General features: G+C 37.6%; 2 protein-coding genes across 2 annotated transcripts; both read left to right on the top strand.

Annotated features, from left to right (window-relative positions):
- The first annotated feature begins 257 nt into the window (after positions 1-257).
- Positions 258-5,696, top strand: eif3f (eukaryotic translation initiation factor 3, subunit F). Its single transcript, XM_079813520.1, has 8 exons — positions 258-391; positions 583-653; positions 1,073-1,152; positions 2,671-2,808; positions 2,900-2,991; positions 3,146-3,282; positions 4,899-5,012; positions 5,513-5,696. Exons 1-8 carry the CDS (start codon positions 280-282, stop codon positions 5,588-5,590), a joined length of 822 nt encoding a protein of 273 aa, XP_079669646.1. The 5' UTR covers positions 258-279; the 3' UTR covers positions 5,591-5,696.
- A 170-nt stretch (positions 5,697-5,866) lies between these two features.
- On the top strand, positions 5,867-18,672 carry LOC307124368 (palmitoyltransferase ZDHHC3). The gene is made up of 9 exons (XM_079813517.1): positions 5,867-6,009; positions 7,357-7,445; positions 8,242-8,315; positions 8,552-8,664; positions 9,959-10,020; positions 12,449-12,566; positions 12,678-12,750; positions 16,561-16,705; positions 17,890-18,672. The coding sequence occupies exons 1-9, from the start codon at positions 5,885-5,887 to the stop codon at positions 17,979-17,981; spliced, it is 891 nt and encodes a 296-aa protein (XP_079669643.1). The 5' UTR covers positions 5,867-5,884; the 3' UTR covers positions 17,982-18,672.
- Positions 18,673-19,383: the final 711 nt, after the last annotated feature.

The following is a 19,383-nucleotide window of genomic DNA, read 5'->3' on the forward strand; positions in this document are numbered from 1 at the left end:
CTACAACCTGATGCACCCCCAATATTCCTGTTCATTCAGACAACAAAGCACTTGAATGCAACTAGCTCTTAATCACGATTATTAAATGTATGATAGCATGTGAAGGCAGGATTAATTACAATTTAAATCCTAGATTTTCAATGTGGTCTCAGAGACGCCTCTCTATTTTTGTCAGCCACCTTCATCCGCTAGGGGGCAGACGCACAAATCCTGTGCTTACACACGCACTCAACCTCTTCCTCTCTGTTTATCATCATCCTTCACTTCCTCTACGAAATCATGGCGGTCCACGGCCCGGTCGTGAAAATCCACCCGGTGGTTTTGGCATCGATTGCGGACTCATACGAGCGTAGGAATGAGGGAGCAAGTCGTGTGATCGGCACGTTACTAGGTGGGTCGTGTAATTTCTCTGAGTAAAATCCGAGACAGTTGCGTTTAATAAAGACTACGAAAGCGTCGTTTTGTCTCGTGAAGCATGTGTTGTAGTGGAGCTGGGTGGCTGGAGTGCGTGAGAGAGCGCATCCGCCGCACTAAGTTAAAAGATCAGCATCACTTAACTGGTTTAATTTGTGTGTCACACAGGAACGGCAGACAAGCATTCAGTTGAAGTCACCAACTGCTTCTCTGTTCCTCACAATGAGTCTGAAGATGAGGTGAGATAAACAGCATCATCCTACTCACCCCTCAGAGCAATAGGCTACAGTGATGTATCTGTGGTAAACCATGTTACTTTGATATATGCCCCTTACCCGAGAGATTACTTAGAAAACTTGGTAACACTTAATTTTACAGTGTCATTGTTACATGTACTTACCATAGTAATAACAGTAAATTATGCACAATTACATGCAAACTAGTCCTACCCTAACCTTATAGTAAGTATATCTAGTTAATTAATATTACTGAGTACTTAAATTTAATTTCACTGTAACAAAATGACACCTTAAAATATAGTGTAACCCCCATGTGAATATTATTGTACATTGTGAATTTCAAAAACATCATCCTTCAAACGCAAAGCTAACAACACCCAAAACTAACATCATCTTTATTTACAATGTCTGTGTCACAGGTGGCTGTTGACATGGAGTTCGCCAAGAACATGTATGAGCTTCATAAGAAGGTTTCACCGAGTGAAGTCATTATTGGATGGTATGTGGCCGCTCATGCTAATGAATGTAATATTCTTAGGTTTTCTAAGGATTCATTTCAAAGCAGTGTTTTTAGTAAACTAAAAAAAGTTACTTGAAATAAAATAAATGTTAACTTAAATAAAATATGAAACACACGCATACATGTATACATATATTTCCATGTAACCAAAATAACACTTTTACAGTAGAAAGGCTTGAAGACTGCAGCCAGTCATTATGGTGACACAGTTGTCTTAAAATGCAAACAAAAAGAAATTGTCCCAATTTACATACTATCCATCCTAAATAGTCTTTGAAATTTGGATTAGTGTGTCCCAAATCGCAGTGTTTTGAATTGGTCTACTATTTACGGTTTTAAAATTTGAAGTGCAGATCCATACACACTCTTAACGGCTAATATTGCCTACAACTAATTGCATGAGGATTTGATTAGAACTACAAAGACGAATAAAAGACTTGTGATTTAATAATCAGTATCTAACCTGATGAAAATATATTTATTCAATGTTATCCACATATGTCATCTGCAACAACATTGTGAACTTTTATAAAGATACATTTGGTCATTAACATTTAAATGCATCATTCATTATGCAAACACATGAGGAGAGTTCTCAGCATGAAAGACACATGACTGGCAGATCAATGTGCTACTACATTTCTGTCCGATATGGTAGGAAATGAAATGAAGGGTGCTTTCACATCTCTAGTTTGGTTCATTTGGTCCGAACCAAGGGCAAACCATTATACATTGTAGCATTTTTCAGCGTTTTTGGTTCCTTTTCGCACCACACTGATTGCTTTGGTCCGAAGCAGTTGAAACAAACCAAAATGCAGTCATATGACAAAATTCACATCACTCATTGGCCATGGCGTATTTCCTAAACTGCGACTGCACAGGCTGGTTTTGTCCCTGGCCATAATCTATTACATTGTTTGTATACACCACAATATGCAAACAAAACATTTCTATAATGAAGCGCGGATGCGGCTTGAAAACACGTTCTAATGCACTGCAAACAGCGAGCGCACATCGCTCGTCACTTCAAGCGAAGATCGCGCTGTTCTTGTGAGTTTTCGAAAGTTGGGACCTAATATGGTCATTAGACCAAATTTCTATGAGGCTCCGCACCTCCTCACTACTCCAAGTATGTCCGCGAGCTGCCATGCTAAAGAGCAAACTGTCAACAAAACTTCCTCATCACATAATGCATAGCGCAGCTGACTACGGCAGCTTGTTTAGTCCAAAACCGTCTCGGTACGCTTGTTTAGTCCACTTTTGGTGCGCACCCGAGTGCGATTGCTGCTTTCACACCTGACTAAATGGAACCGCACCAAAGTGGAAGACAAACTCTAGTACGATTCAACCGAACTAAATGAGGCAGGTGTGAAAGCACCCTAAATTGATAGGACAGTTTATACAGTGACAGGACGCACTTAACTAAGCAAAGTAGTATGTCCCAAATCTAGATGGCAAACTGGGACGTAGCAATAAGTGTATTCTTCTGTTTTGAAGGTATGCCACAGGATATGACATCACAGAGCACTCCGTTCTGATCCATGAGTATTACAGCAGAGAGGCTCCAAACCCCATTCACCTCACAGTGGATACAGCACTGCAGAGCAACAAAATGAACATCCGTGCCTACGTCAGGTATTATCATCTGGACAAAGGCAGATTATTTTTTGCTGCTGATCTGATGTCCTCTGCTGCATTAACCGCTTTTATTTGTTTGTGCTGTTAGTTCACAGATGGGCGTCCCGAGCAAGACAGTCGGTGTCATGTTCACCCCACTGACAGTCAAGTACATTTACTACGACACAGAGCGCATTGGAGGTCCGGTTTCCCCCCCACTTATAAACATTTGAATTGAATGTCTTTACTGGTTTACAAAATATTTGGGATTGGAACGTGGCATTTGCATATTTTAAGACAAGCTTGTTTTCTTTTGAGCACATTCTTATAATGGATTAAACACATCTCTCTATAGTTGACCTTCTACAGAGGACTCGTGCATCTCCCAGTCGCACCAACGGACTGACCACAGACCTGGCCCAGGTTGGCTGTGCAGCAGGACGCATACAAGAAATGCTGACCACAGTGCTCGCATACATAGAAGATGTGCTGGTGAGTGTCTGTTTGGGACAAAATGTGTTTTCTATAATGTGGTTTCATGTGGCCTTTTTTTTTTTTAATAAATATTACATTTATACTTTCGGTTTATGCATAAATGAGAAAAAGTGTGGGATATGCTTGATGTCAAACAGAGTTATTAAGAGCAATAAGCCAGGGGAAAGATCTCAATGCGTTAATGCGTAAGTCAAATTTAAAGCTCTTTCTTGAACACCCGAAGCACACACACAGAGACAGTATGTGATCCCAGAATTATTAAAAAATATCCTCTTGACCAGTATTCATGTAAACATGGTCAGTTATGTCTTAAGTGATTGAATAGTTGGGGTAAAAAATCTGATGTGTAACATTATATCCGTGCATTAGGTCTCAATATAATAAACCTGCTGCTATTAATGTTAATCAAGCAACAAAAGAAAAGAGGTAATTACTCACTGCCTATGAATGAATAATTTTATAGCTTTAATATAGTTTGGGTGATAGTTCACCCAAAAATTTAAATTAGCCCATAATTTACTCACCCTCAAGTCATCCTAGGTGTATATGACATTCTTCTTTCAGACAAATAAAATCTGAGTTATATTACAAAAGTCCAGGCTAATCCAAGCATTAGAATTTGATCAATAGTTGCTCTGTTTTTGAAGTCCATAAAAAGTGCATCTGTCCGTCGAATAACTGCTCCACGTCGCTCTGGGGCGTTAATAAAGGCCTTCTGAAGCGAATTGATGCGTTTGTGTAAGAAAAATATCCATATTTAAAACTTTTATCAAGTAAACTTTCGACCGACCGCCTTCCCTGTTCAATTTATGGATAAATTGTTGAAAGTTCCCCTGCCGATCGAAAAACTAACGTGACCAGGTCCGCTCACCATGACGTCACGTACGCATCTTGAGTTTCACTTTCAACATTCAACACTTTTCCATGGAAGGCGGTCGGTCGAGAGTTTACGTGATAAGGTTTTAAATATGGATATTTTTCTTACACAAACACGTCGATTCGCTTCAGAAGGCCTTTATTAACACGCCGGAGCCATGTGGAGCAGTTATTTGACGGACAGATGCACTTTTTATGGACTTCAAAAACAGAGCAACTATGAATCAAATTCTAATGCTTGGATTAGCCTGGACTTTTGTAATATAACTCAGATTTTATTAGTCTGAAAGAAGAATGTCATATAAACCTAGGATGACTTGGGGGTGAGTAAATTATGGGCTAATTTTCATTTTTGTGTGAACTATCCCTTTAATACAGCAGTCATTTTTTTTTATACATTTGATTATTCAATTTATGTATTTCTTACTTGAAAGCTTCTGTAAAATAGATATTAAATACAAATCACCAGTGCTTTAAAAAAAATTATTATATTTTATTTGTTCTGTTTGTTATTTGCGTCTTTGTTCTTATTTTTAATAGCAAAGATAAAATGACAAATAACTATATTGTGATTTTATTAATATAATAATTATTACTAATAAAGGATTTGGAGGAAAAGATGCGTTGTGATAATCTAATAAATACATATTATTTTAAAAAACGTGTGTCTGTGTATATATATATATTTATTTTTTACCAGTATTGTTTAATGTCTGCAACTTTCTTTTTTTTTCTAGTCTGGTAAAGTGATGGCAGATAACAGTGTTGGTCGGTTCCTGATGGATCTTGTGAACAAAGTTCCCAAGATCACTGCAGAAGACTTTGAGAGCATGCTGAACTCCAACATTAATGTGAGTGACATTTAGTACGATATAATATCATATATATTTGACGTGCTTTAATATCAGGGTTCATGAAAATTTTTTAAAAAATGAATTAATTTTGTTTTCCATGTCTGGAAACATCATAGAAATTATTATAATGAACATGAATGTACAGGGTTTTTTTTCAATTTCATCTGCTAGTTATAGTCACAAAATGGTCTTTAAAGGGCAGTTCATATGGCACGAGTCACCGACAGACACTGACCAACACAAACAGTGACTAGATTACAGTACATCAATTCTCAGACATTTCATGACCTGACAAACGCAGATTCAACATGTTCAGTCAGCGAAAATGAGTGCCGACTAGCGGCAACAGACAGCGACGGGGTGCTCCGACAAAGACACACTGTTGGTCTGTGTCTGGGAGTGCAGTGTGTTGGCCATGTTGTGCAGTGTGTGTTGTGCAGTGTGTCCTAAAAAAGATTAAATTAAAGTTGTGTTTCTGTGCTTCTGTTTCTTTGCAGGATCTGTTGATGGTGACCTACCTGGCGAATCTCACTCAAGCTCAGATCGCGCTTAACGAGAAACTAGTTGTTCTGTGATCTGAAATGAAAATGAATTAAAATGTTTGTCATTCCAACAATCTGTGTGATGAGTTGTTTAAAACAGTGCTTGAATATCTGAGAGCTTGAGATAAAAAATGTATATAAATAAATACAAGAAAAACAAAGTAACTTCAAAGCTATTATTATAATTGTATCATATTTATGTGAGCAGAAACCTGACATAAATGCACAAACGTTCACAGGTGGTCAGAACTAACCGGTCGACGGACAACGTTGGCTACGTAACGCTCGTCCTTTTATGACGTCATCGGGAAGACCGCAGATGGAAAGATGGCTGCGTTTCGCTGTCGGCGAGACCCGTGCGGCTTTATTTGTCTCATTTTAACTTATTTCAGCGTCTTTTACGCCGACTATGTTGTCATTCAGTATGTCCTGATCCCCGCGTATTCTGGAAGGTGAGTACCGTATAAACAAAGCCCTGAAGAGCCAGCGTTTTGTTCACGTAACGGCACCCGCCGATCACGGGATCATCGCTTTTTGATTGAATCATTTTAGAATCACCCGTAGCAACAGCCGTTTAAAAGAATTGTTCGTGCTGTTAGTTATCAGCGTTCTGATGTTTTTTCCCGCGAAAAGTGTTTACCGTGCGTTTGAACTACTAGCACTAGTATGTGATTGTCAGACACCGCTGTAGTGGGCATCATTCAACGAGTGTTTACTACACTTTCAGTCTGTTACACTATAGTCTAAGGTTTCAGCAGGTTATCTCACCTGAAATGACCAAGCCATGTAAGGCTCTAATGTATATATGATATACCACTCTCCCATGTCTTTTTTTTTGTACGTGTACCGTGGTTGTCTTTGAATAGTTTTGGAGTAACGTGAATAATTTAGGGTGACCACCTGTCCCACATTTTGCTACACATATAAGGTAATAATGTCGAAGATGACAGATTACAAAAAAGTTTAAAGGGATAGTTCACCCAAAATTCTGAAAATTGTAATTTACTCACCCTCAAGTTGTTCCAAACCTATATGAATGTCTTATTTCTACTGAACACAAAAGAAGATATTTTGAAGAATGTTGGTAACCAAACAGTTAATGAGCCCCATTGACTTCCCATAGTATATTTCCCCCATGGTGCCTTCAACGGTGTGGTTACACATATTCTTCTAAACATCGTCAGTAAATTATGAAAGAATTGTACATTTTTTTTTAAATGAACTATCCTTTTAATGTATGTATTGTCTAGCAAAGGAGCAATAACCTTGTCGCTAGACTTTCTACTTGAAGATATTTTAGTATACAATGTGATGTACTTGCTAGTCTTTAATATTCAGTTAATTGTGTTTAGTTGACTGAAATTACATTGTATCTCTCAAACATGGGGAAACTGAGTGCCAATAGCTCCAATTAACGAGGCTTATTAGAGATGTTAAAGCATTTTATCATTGTGTTCCTGCAAATAGGCTTTCCTTATTTTTGTATTATTTTAAATGAGCTTTACTACCATGTCCTGACAAGAAAGAGCAACAAATTAAATATATATATATATATATATCCCCATTGCAGTTTTCTTTTCTTTTTTGCACGTATCTGTCACAACCATCATGTCAACGAAATCGCACAATGTAAAGAAATTGTTTGTTTATTGATATTTTTTTCTTAATTTTAAGTAACAACACCAGGAAACAAATTACTACTGGAAACATATGTGATATCCAAAATATTTTGTGGCTATGGTTTTAATGATTATGGTATTTCAGCATGTAAAATGTCTATTTTCATTCTTTGTGTTTAGTGTATGGTGCACTCTCCATGGATCTGTGTTCAATGTTATTCTGTTACTACTTCTGGCGTGCCATTCAAAAGCAGTGTTCTCCGACCCTGGTGAGTGTCCTGAAACTTGACATTGCTTTGTCTTATTTAATGGATCAAACACGTTTTCTCCTGGTTTCATTCATACACTGTAGACTGATTGTGTTTTAACCCTATAAGTCTGCTGTATCATATTTGTTACATGAATTTCCAAGCCTCCTAAAACAACTTTGCTGTGAAACCTGTTGTGCACAATCTTCTACATGCCTTCTGCCATCTGATTGATAATTCATGCTTTTTTGAGCATGTCAAATTAGTAGCCTACTGTTCTAAAAATGTCCATCTTCAGGTTGTGGTACACGTTTTGCTACGAAATCCTTAATGATTCTTATAAAGTAAACATAAGAATAACACAGTTACAACTACATAACTTTGATCATAAAATTAAGCATTTAATTAATATAATCTAACTATGATGTATTGGAAATATATAGTCACAACTGATATGCTGTCTGTATTTAATTTGCTAACCTGTTAAGAAGTTTAATTGAAATACTTTGCAAGCTATATAAATAACATCTGCACCAAAGTGAACATTTTTGCTCAGTTTTGGCCTCTAAATATTTTTTTTTCTCCTTGAATGTGAGCCCCATTTTGTTTCTATATCATACTTACATGGTCCATGAAAGCCTGATGCATCAAACATAATACAGAACTTAAAACACAAACTTTTATATATTTTTTTAATATTTTGTTTAAAGGTTAAAAAAACTGTTCCAATTAAAATAATAGATTTTTCTGACTACTATTTCAAATGTCAGGCATTACAGGGTTAATCATTGTAAACCTTTACCATTTTCCTTTACAGGAATGGTTCCTCTACCTGAGACGGCCATTGATTTCTCTGACTTGAGGTCCCAGTCCAACCGTCTAAATGACAGAGTGAGTGTCGCTGATTTGTCTACCACTGTAACCATATTTAAGTTGTATATGTGTTATGTAAATATATATATTTTTTTTTGAAAAAATGTAATTTTTCTGTTTATGTTGTAGTTATTGATTTCGTAGTGGCCCTCTCAGCTTGTTGTGTATGCAAGCAAGCAAACCCTGCATCTTATTTCACAGTGCAATTTCTCTGTGACATGTTTTTCATTCATCATTGCGTTGGTTCTCATTAGGGCTGTGAGGGCTGGACAGTGTGCAGTCGCTGTGAGACGTATCGGCCTCCTCGAGCCCATCACTGCAGAGTTTGTCAGCGCTGCATCAGGAGAATGGACCATCACTGCCCGTGGTCAGTCTCTCCTCGTTCTATCGTGCTATCAACTTTTTCTGTCGTTTCTGGCTGTATATAAAATAGCATAAGTGTATGTAATATACTTGTGCTATAAAATATGCCATGTGTAATGGGTTCCACTTTATATTAAGTGTCTTTAAAGAGGATCTATTATGCCCTTTTACAAAGTCTAGATTTTGTTTTTGTTTAAAGGTGCTATAAGCGGTGTCACACGTTTTTTTAGGCCAAACATTTTTTTTGTCACATACAGCAAACATCCCCTCACTATCCGCTAGCTGCCTGTCTCCTGAACACACTGTAAAAAAACGCAGTCTCTGTAGTCAGCACAAGCTCCACAAACGGCAACAAAAACAAACTTGGGCAGTCTGGACAACAAAACATAATAAACAGTGCTTTAGCCAATAACAGACAAGAATTATTTGGGGGTGGAGGTTCGGGTTAGTGCGGGGACATGAAGGGGGGTGTGTAGAAGGGAATCATGATTATAGCAGGAAGGAAACGCAGGTCTACAATCGAGGCGTTTAGGTCCTCTTTAACTGCTATATAATAACAGTTCAATTACTAATTTGATACAATGCACTTATGTACACTTTACACAGTACATTTAAAAAAAAATTTTTATTCCTGCATGTAATTAGTGTAAATCAGTTCTATAATTTCACTGTTGACCGTTTCCCCTTACCCAAGGTTGGCAACTTTTGAGTAAAAAAACAAACAAACACAAATTTCACGATTTCAGTTTCAGCTTTCGATACGATTCTGAAAAATCTTTTAACTAATGCTGTAAACATACAGGGAGCCCTGTCAGCTGGTATTATTATTAAAGGTTAAAATGACCAACTCAAAAGAATAATAGTTATCGTAGACGTGTAAATCTGCTTTGTGTGCACAAATACTAAGTTTCACAATGCCATCTAAACATCTTAATTGAGCTTGCTTGATGTGGGGAAAATGTGATTGGCACAGACCGGTCCAATCAAGAGGTTGCATGTCTTCATTGGTTTAATCAAAACCCATACTGTGTCAATACGTGTGTGCAGCACGTTGGCTTTTTTAAATTTGGCATGTGATTTAATTGGGTTGTGTGAGAGTGTGAGACAGAGCCTGGAAGTGAGTTGTCAACCCTGCCTTAGCTCTTAACCCACCCTTAAACCTAGTTACCATACCACCAACATGAGCACAATAAGTAATTTTTTTTAAACTACATAGTAGTTAGACACCTAATATAAAGTGTGACCGTTACATTTTTGTCATGATCAGTGCATTTTCATATGCGTTTACTCTTTTATAGGATCAATAACTGTGTTGGAGAGCTCAATCAGAAATACTTCATACAGTTCCTCTTCTACACAGGTGAGTTTTAAGAACATGGGTGTTCAAACCTGCTCCTGGAGGGCCTCTGTCCTGCAGAGTTCAGCTCCAACCCTAATCAAACACACCTGAACCAGCTACAAGGTCTTAAAGACCAGGAGTGTTTAAAGTTGATCCTGGAGAGCCACTGGGCAAATTCCAATCGGAAGTGAGCATCCTTATGCCCTGCTCACTCTGAAGGGCAGAACATGGCCATCAATTATTAAATTACCTCCTGGAAGTGACCATTGCATGTTCCCTTCACTAACGGACCTGTGGATGGGCCCTTCGTGAAGGTGTTCTATTGTTCACTTTCGTTTGGAATGCTCCTACAAATGACGTCCCCTTATCGAAGTGCCCTTCAATTTGAAGGAACAGCCATTTGTAGTGGTGTCCGAAACCATAGTGGACGTTATCGAGTGCACTCATTCAATCACATAATGCACACCACCGCGATGATGAGAGTGCAATCGATGTACACTCATCGGCGAGAGAATACCCATAATGCACTGTGAGGTTCGTGCCAAATTAATTCTGGTAGAAGATTGCAGCTGAATCAGCCATCCATCCGTTTTCCAAACCGATGGTCCAAAGTTGGTACAGCGTAGTAATATACAGGTATAAATTCCCTTTTAATTGATTATTAAATAGTTTAATTAAGGTTCATACATGCTAGTTCCCATGACATAGTTCAAGGTAAATCTTTTCATTACTACTGGAGCTGCCAGTTTGCTAAGTTTTGAATGATTATCAAACAGCAGGCACAAACTATGCAAAAATGGTAGCACTGCATATTCTTCACTGTATAAATTAAATACATATATTATTGTTACATTGAGACGTAGCTAAATTCTACTGTACAACATTAATATATTTTTGTCACAATTACTTAGTTAAACTGAACTTTAATTTTGACCGGTTGCCATGAAGACCTTTGAGTTTCTGTGTGTGTGTTTTTATGATATGATGATAGATTTTGTCAAATGAAACGGTAAAATGCTCATGAAGTGACTGGAGATGAGGTTCATGCATTCATGTCCTCATCAAGCCTGCAGCTCTCCTGTTAAAAACTGAAGCCGACGTGCCTCGATCGCCCCCAGGTGGTTGGTGCCAGTATTGCTCTTAACCCTCGCCCCTCCTTGTATTCTAATGGACGCGAGACAAACTAAACAATCTAATTAAACGTCATATATTTTTTTCCCAAAGTTGGTTTCTGTCATTTTAGGCAGTTTTTTCATCACGATGATTCAATTTCAAGTGTTCGCCTTTTAGATAAGTTTAGTTTCAGTTAGTTATTTAATGCTATAAAAACGGGGGTGATGATGTCATGATTGACACCTGAGATTGACGGCTTCTTTGAGTGAAGTCGTCACTGAGGCACAAACAAACTTTTTTGGGGGATTTTCGAGAGGAGACTGGAACTTTAGCTTTAATTTCTACATTTCCGTAACTGTTTATTTCACACCGACATAATGAATTGTTCTGTATCTGCGAGAGTATAGACAGGCTTTTGATATCGCTGCGCTACTTCCTGCTCTCTACTGCACAGACTCTGGTACCGAGGTCACTACTGCGCAGACTCTGTCCCAAATGCACAAGATGTCAGCGCCATATTCGGACCTCTGGAGGCTTCACTTTTCTTCAGCGGAAGAGAATGAAATTGCGTCATCCATATTTTTTTTGCACGGTCTATGGTCCTCATATATTGAGGTGGCAGAGGCTGAAGTTTCAGTGTGTGAGGTAAATGAAACAGCGCGTCTACTCTGCGCCATTCATTCACACAGAAACATGCAGGATTTATATTTTATCAGTCTTTTGCGGCTTAATAATCACAGACACTAGTATATATCGCAATTTGATTTAAATGTACTGACCTACGTTTTATTTATTCATCAAAACTTTGACAAATTCTGACATTCCGCGTTATGCAGTAAATTCCGTTTTAATGACTGGATTCCGTCTGCGTTTTCCGCATCGCTGAAATGAATCCTTATGAAAGTTATTTAGTCAAGAGTAGTGAGCCATTTTTTTTTTGTTTGTTGTTGGTCTTTTTTTGTTTGTTTGGTTAATTTTAAAACGCAGGCAGCAGCGCAGCAGGAATATTACATTATAATCTTCGGTTATGCAACAGACATTATACAGCTCAGTGCCTTCACACAGTTAATTAATAAACCAGCGGTTTGTTATATCGGCCTTTTTAATGCAGATAGTTGTAAATTGATCAAAAATCGGCTGATAAATATCGGCGGTCGATACATCGGTGCATCTCTAATTGGAGCTAAACTCTGCAGGGCAGTGGTCCTCCAGGAGCAGGATTGAACAAACAACAACATGGACAAAAAGGATGCCCTGCTCTGAATGCATATTTGATTGTCCATTTTTTTTTTCATTTTGACTTTCCATTTCTCTCCTCTAATGCACATCTCTGTAGGCATGGCCAGCTTGTATTCAATGGCGCTGGTGGTGTCAGCATGGGTGTGGAGAATAAGGAATGAAAGAGAGGGAGATGGAGATGAAGAGGAAGATGCTCCCAGCAAACATCTTATTGTGTAAGTTACAATGCACTACTGATGTACTGTATAATGCTTATCAATATTGATTAAGATTTATGTTCTTTTGTTAGCTTTTTGCTTCTCTCACACTGTTCATTTGTTCTGAAGGGCGCATTATATCATTCTGCTGGTGGAGTCAATACTTTTTGGAGTTTTTGTCTTGGTGATATTTTATGACCAGGTATGCTTCAACATTATATAGCTTCAGTGGGAGCATATATTTTGGACCATATGTTGACATTATTGGCTAACATTTTTAATGTATTCACACACAGCCACAGTGTTGTACTTGCGTTCTTTGTTACAGTTTTTTCATGGGGAGGCTGGAATAATATACCTTATAGGGATAGTTCACCCCAAAATGAAAATCATCAAATCCAAAAGACGATATTTTGATAATGTGCAATTGGTAACCAAACAGTTTGGTTAACCTTAACTTCCATTGTATGGAGGAAATTAACACTGAGACATTTCTCAGATTATTGTTCATATATTTATTCTTCTCCACAAATGTTTGTAAATTGTAGTCCTTTCAAATTAAATAATTTTAACTCAATGCATTTTATGGAATGTTCAGCAATTAAACAGCAGTGACATAATTGTAATATTTTGTATTGTATTGCCACTGGTCTACACTTCTACACCAGACGCGACATCTTAAAGCTATCTTGAGTAGCGTGAGCGCTCGGAGTACATCAGAAATAGAACGGGGTAGAGCTGCATGATTAATCGTTAAAAGATCACAATCTTGATTCATTTGCGCTGCCACTAATCAGGAGATGGCAGCTGCCATGTAAATGTACAGTATGAAACAGCTTTACAAACAGTCTTTTCAAACACACATTATCATTATTTATGTGTTAACACATGTAGCATGTTGAAATACATTTACAGCTATCAAGAATTAAAGGTGCACTATGTAACATTTTTGCTGTAAAATATACAAAAAACTACAAGGCCAGTGTTATATATTTTGCTCAGTTGAGTACAATATCCCAAATGTTTCGAACTATTTGTAAATCGTGAGAAAATTGCTATTTTAACCGAGGAACCGGGACGTGTGAGGGAGTCACCTGTCAATTGCATCATATCTGCGTTACCCTCGGTTTCCGGTTTTATTTTGCAGAAATGCTTTACTCTCACTGCAGTGTGAACAAGTGTCATAGCAGCCGCCGAGCAAACGCACAGAGTAACGTCATATCATAATTTTCAACACACTCAGATGTATCTGATATGATAAACAGAGCTGCGTTACCTCATACTCATGACCGGAAAAGCGGAAATGGCGCCGGTGACTGTGGCATAATAAAAGTCCTGCTGCTCGCGAGGCGTGTGTTGCGTTCATCTTTTTAGCAATTGCTCCAGTGGCTTTGCTCAGCTCCCACAACACTCGGTCCTGCTCTGCTTCATACTACAGGGAGTGCAGAATTATTAGGCACGTTGATTTTCTGATCATATTTTTTTTCCAGGCACATTTGACCAATTCCAAACCACAGTAATCCTAATAACTACTATTAATTTAGTATTTAATAATGTATACGTGATATATAATTGTTCATGAAGGCTGGAAATGAAAAACACCTTATATTCAGGTGTGCAGAATTATTAGGCATGTTTTCTTTTACAGATAAATTGAGCCAAAAAAGAGATTTAACTCAGACTGAAAAGTCAAAAAGTATTAAATGCCCATGAGAAGGATGCAATACTAATGCAATACTAGACATTGCAGTTAAGGCGTGACCATTGGACAGTGAAATGCTTGTTGGGTCAGCAGGGTCAGACAAAAACATGTGGCGGAGAAAAGACACCTGTTAACTGCAAAAGAATTAAGAATTAAGGTGAAGAATTAAGGGTGAAACCATCAGGAACCCTTTAGTCTCCAGCGCCACCATTTTCCAGAGCTGCAACCTACCTGGAGTCTCCAGAAGTGCAAGGTGTCAGGATCTCAGAGACTTCAGTTAGGTAAAGAATCCTAAAAATGTGAGATGGTGGTCCAGTGGGTTAAACCATGGAACTGATACGCAGAAGGTTGCTGGTTCGATCCCAGCGGTCACCACCAGTGTGTCCTTGAGCAAGACACTTTACTCCATGTTGCTCCAGGGGGATTGTCCCTGTAATACGGGTACTGTAAGTCGCTTTGGATAAAAGCGTCTGCCAAATGCATAAATGTAAATGTAAATGTAAAAAATGACCCCCACTAAATAAGAATCATAAGCTGAAGTGTTGTAAAATACATGAAGCCTGCTTTTTTATAGGCTTTATAGGTTTTATAGGTTGAGAGTGACTCTTGAAGGACCAGCACCACATCCTCTAGTACCACTGTTTGAAGAATTCATCTTCCAGAATCTGGCAGTACGTTTTGGGAGTTCATTTTTACTCCATCTCTGCAAAACGGACTTCAGGATGGACTAAAATGAACTCCCGAAACGTACTGCCAGATTCTGGAAGATGAATTCTTCAAACAGTGGTACTAGAGGATGTGGTGCTGGTCCTTCAAGAGTCATTCTCAACCTATCTGTCCATAAAGCCTATAAAAAAACCTTCTTCATGTATTTTACAACACTTCAGCTTATGATTCTTATTTAGTGGGGGTCATTTTTTAGGATTCTTTACCTAACTGAAGTCTCTGAGATCCTGACACCTTGCACTTCTGGAGACTCCAGGTAGGTTGCAGCTCTGGAAAATGGTGGTGCTGGAGACTAAAGGGTTCCTGATGGTTTCACCCTTAATTCTTCACCTTAATTCTTAATTCTTTTGCAGTTAACAGGTGTCTTTTCTTCACCACCTGTTTTTGTCTGACCCAACGAGCATTTTACTGTCCAATGGTCACGCCTTAACTGCAATGTCTAGTATTGCATTAGTATTGCATCTTTCTCATGGGCATTTAATACTTTTTGACTTTTCAGTCTGAGTTAAATCTCTTTTTTGGCTCAATTTATCTGTAAAAGAAAACATGCCTAATAATTCTGCACACCTGAATATAAGGTGATTTTCATTTCCAGCCTTCATGAACAATTATATATCACTTATACATTATTAAATACTAAATCAATAGTAGTTATTAGGATTACTGTGGTTTGGAATTGGTCAAATGTGCCTGGAAAAAAAATATGATCAGAAAATCAACGTGCCTAATAATTCTGCACTCCCTGTACAGTAACATTAATAATCTCATCCATGAACATGATTTCTGCCCGCGTCCTATCCCGATTCTTTACCACCAGCTGTGAGGTGAAAACCACATGTCCCAAGATTCTGCATTCAAACTTGCGCCTCTGTTTTGAACAGGCGACCTCTAGTGGACGGAAAAGTTACATAGTGCTCCAAATAACAGGGGATTAGAGTTTATAGTTTGTGTATAAACACTGATGTCTATGGTAGTGATCAAAATAAGAGTAAAGTATTAAAGTATTTTGACACTTGTATGTATTGTATTGCTTATCCTTATGCCAGGAAATGAATGTTTGAAAAGTGTTTTTCATTGAATCAGTCATTTTAAATATTTATTCTCAAACGCTGATTCATCCAATAATAGAAACAAGTCTTTATGAATGAGACATTGACTCCATTCAAAATGTTTGTATTATTTCGTTAAAATTAATATACATTTTAAATAGACTAAAGCTATTAACATTTTGTCAGAACCTCTAGTTTGCATGTTATTTTGTTTAGTTATCTAATATTTTGTCTTCTTCAGAATCGTAGGAATCATGATTCTCAATTTATCCAGAATCGTGCAGATCTCGAACGGGCTATGAGTTTACTGTTGGGAATTTGTTGCGCCGCACCACATCACTGATTATTATGGGTTCTATCTGCTTTTGTCGCGCCGCTCACGTCTGGTGTAGACACGGTGTAAAACTCTAAGACTATTCTCTTTTGGCTTTCTACACAATTTTCTTCAAATGCAAATCTTATGTAATTGTTGAAATGTAAATGAGTCTGCTTGTGATGATCTGTCATCTGTCTCTCTTTTGTTTTTTGTCCCAAGCTGGTGTCCATTATTACAGATGAGACGCCCATTGAGCAGATGAGGAACAGACTAATGAAAGACAAACCCAACACCACCCACCTGACACACATTACACACACAAGAAAGCCAAAAATTGCATTGCTGAGGGAGGTTTTTGGACGTGGTGAGTAACTATTTTTAGCATCTAGGGGGTATTCCAGAAAGCAAGGTTAACTTACTGTCACATATACCCTGAACTCTCGGTTGAACCCAAACCTTGCTTATGTTGGTTCCAAAATTCCTGTGAAAAGTTAAATCAATCAACCTCCTATTGGTAACCCAGAGTTAACATGCATAGTGAGTACATAAAGACAGCATTGTCAATAGATAACTGATTTCTGGAATCACCATGGAAGAAGTACACTCACCTTTTTTCTTCTTCTTTTGTTTAAAGGAGTAGTTCACATGGCTCCAGGGGGTTAATAAAGGCCTTCTGAAGCAAATCGATGGGGTTTGTAAGAAAAATATCCATATTTAAAACTTTATAAAGTAAAATATCGAGCTTTCGCCAGACCGCCTTCCTTTTAAAGTGAACAACTCCTTTACTGACTAGTTATAGTCTATAGTTTCTGTAATCATTTTAATATTACTTTTTTTTTTTTCTCTCTTTCTACACACCATAATTTGATGACACAAAAACATGTTTTTGACAACTGTGAACAATGATTATATTATTTGTTGGATGCTGAATAAATAAATATTGATTAAAAAAAAATACTTGTAAAGATAATATGGCTGTATAAAGTTGCAGCTCCACAGCAGATTACCCTGAAAGTTACTTCCTTTTCTGGAACCAAAAATTGAGGTTAACTCTTCTTAAACTTTCCTAGGTATGTGGCATAACCTGCTTTCCAGAACACCCCCGTTTTGATCCTTCAAACTTGTTGTTAGAATTTCATCACTGCTACTGTCACTGTCAGAAATCCAAAGCGTTGAAAAATAATATGTCATACTACCATTCAAAAGTTTGGGGTCTGAACAGTTTTTAAGTTCTTTTTGTGTTTTATGTCTTTTAAGTGTCTCTTATGCTCACCAAGGCTACATTTATTTGGTATAAAAATACAGTAAAACTACCATTTAAAATGAACTTTTTTCTATTTTAATATATTTTATTTTATTTTTTATTCATGTGATGGAAAAGCTGAATTTTCAGTATCATTACTCCAGTCTTCAGTGGCACATTATCCTTCAGAAATCAATCTAATATGCTGATTTGATGATTATAAATGTCTTTATACTGTCAGTTTTGATCAATTTTACGTATAATGATGAATGTTTTTTCTGTTTGGATGTATCTCTTATTTACAGGTTCTATACTATGTTGGCTGTTTCCGCTCCATTCCTCCCCTCCTTCTGTTGGCGGCATCAGTTATTCAGCACTTCCTGATTACAATGTGTAACGTTAACCAGTTTTTCATCGGTTCCTTTGAACTTCTACATCAGTATCTCATCGTGTGTAGGACACTGTGAATATTATGTTACTGAGGTGCAAATTTCAGCTATGAAGGAAGAGTGCTTCTCTGTGAGTGTTTTTGTACTGACTTCTGCTTATTGCTTTTCTATCTCACTCTCTCTCTCTCTCACACACACACACACACACACACACACACGCACACAGGCACGTACACACACACTCAAATACTGTTATAAAAGGGACTTCCTTTACAAACCTGGATCTTTTTCCTTTCCGTGTTCAAAATGTTTTCTTTTCATATAACCCAGGATTATTAATGGATTTAATTTTATTTTAATCATACATTGTGTTTTCATCGTGTGCTTTTGAGTACATGGACTGTACTCCATTTTACATACGGATTGTATATAAAGATGTATTTTATAACTTTAATTTCTGACAAAAGTGTTGCTGCATTTTCAGGGTACTGGACTACTTGTTGAAGTGCTTGTTTTTATTCGTTTGAAATTATGTTTTTGCTGTTTTATGGACAGCTTGAGGTATGTGTGTACATAACAGATGAACATGTATATTGATAATGTTTACATTGATATTTATTGTAATTTATCTGTGGATTTTTGTTTGTGTCTTAATGCTGCTCTGACTTATGTGAAGTAAAAGACATCTTTTCATATTCTGGCTTTGTTGTTGTTGTTGTTTTAGAATCATAAGTTTCAGTGGAAAAAAACTGTAGTGTTAAATATAGATAATTGTGTTTTATACAGAAAATCTACAATAACAATAGATGCATTCAATCAAGTTAGAGATCTAGAGATCTTCACAATTAATTGTCCAAAATGTCTTGGTATGCAGAAGCATTAACAGTTCCTTTCACTGGAACTAATGTGCCAAGCCCAACCACTGAAAAACAACCCCACACCATAATTCCCCTTCCACCAAACTTTACACTTAGCACAATGCAGTCAGGAAAGTACCGTTCTGGATGCAGCTGCTCGGCCATTCCAACCCCATCCATGAAGCTCTCTACGCACTGTTCTTCAGCTAATCTGAAGGCCACACTAAATTTGGAGGTAGCTATTGACTTTGCAGAAAGTTTTCAACTTCTGGGCACTGTACGCCTCAGCATGTGCTGACCCTGCTCTGTGATTTTACGTGGCCTACCACTTCATGGCTGAGTTGCTGTTGTTCCCAACTGCTTCCACTTATTTATAAAAACCACTAACAGTTGACCGTGGAATATTTAGTAGTGAGGAAATTTCACAAATTGACTTTTAGCGTCACAAGCGTCTGCATGCCTAGGTGTACGATTTTATATCTTTATCTTTGGTCATGGAAGTGATTGGAAAACTACTGGCGCACATACATACTTTTGGCAATAGTGTATGTGT

The sequence above is a fragment of the Gobio gobio genome (assembly GCF_949357685.1).
Source record: "Gobio gobio genome assembly, chromosome: 3".
Lineage (NCBI taxonomy): Eukaryota > Metazoa > Chordata > Actinopteri > Cypriniformes > Gobionidae > Gobio > Gobio gobio.

Coding starts and splice junctions, on each gene's coding strand:
- eif3f (XM_079813520.1), top strand. CDS start 280: ATGGCGGTCCACGGCCCGGTCGTGAAAATCCACCCGGTGGTTTTGGCA. Junction 2,992..3,145: donor CGACACAGAGCGCATTGGAG/GTCCGGTTTCCC, acceptor ATCTCTCTATAG/TTGACCTTCTACAGAGGACT. Junction 3,283..4,898: donor CATACATAGAAGATGTGCTG/GTGAGTGTCTGT, acceptor TTTTTTTTCTAG/TCTGGTAAAGTGATGGCAGA.
- LOC307124368 (XM_079813517.1), top strand. CDS start 5,885: ATGGCTGCGTTTCGCTGTCGGCGAGACCCGTGCGGCTTTATTTGTCTC. Junction 10,021..12,448: donor ACAGTTCCTCTTCTACACAG/GTGAGTTTTAAG, acceptor ACATCTCTGTAG/GCATGGCCAGCTTGTATTCA. Junction 12,567..12,677: donor CCCAGCAAACATCTTATTGT/GTAAGTTACAAT, acceptor TTTGTTCTGAAG/GGCGCATTATATCATTCTGC.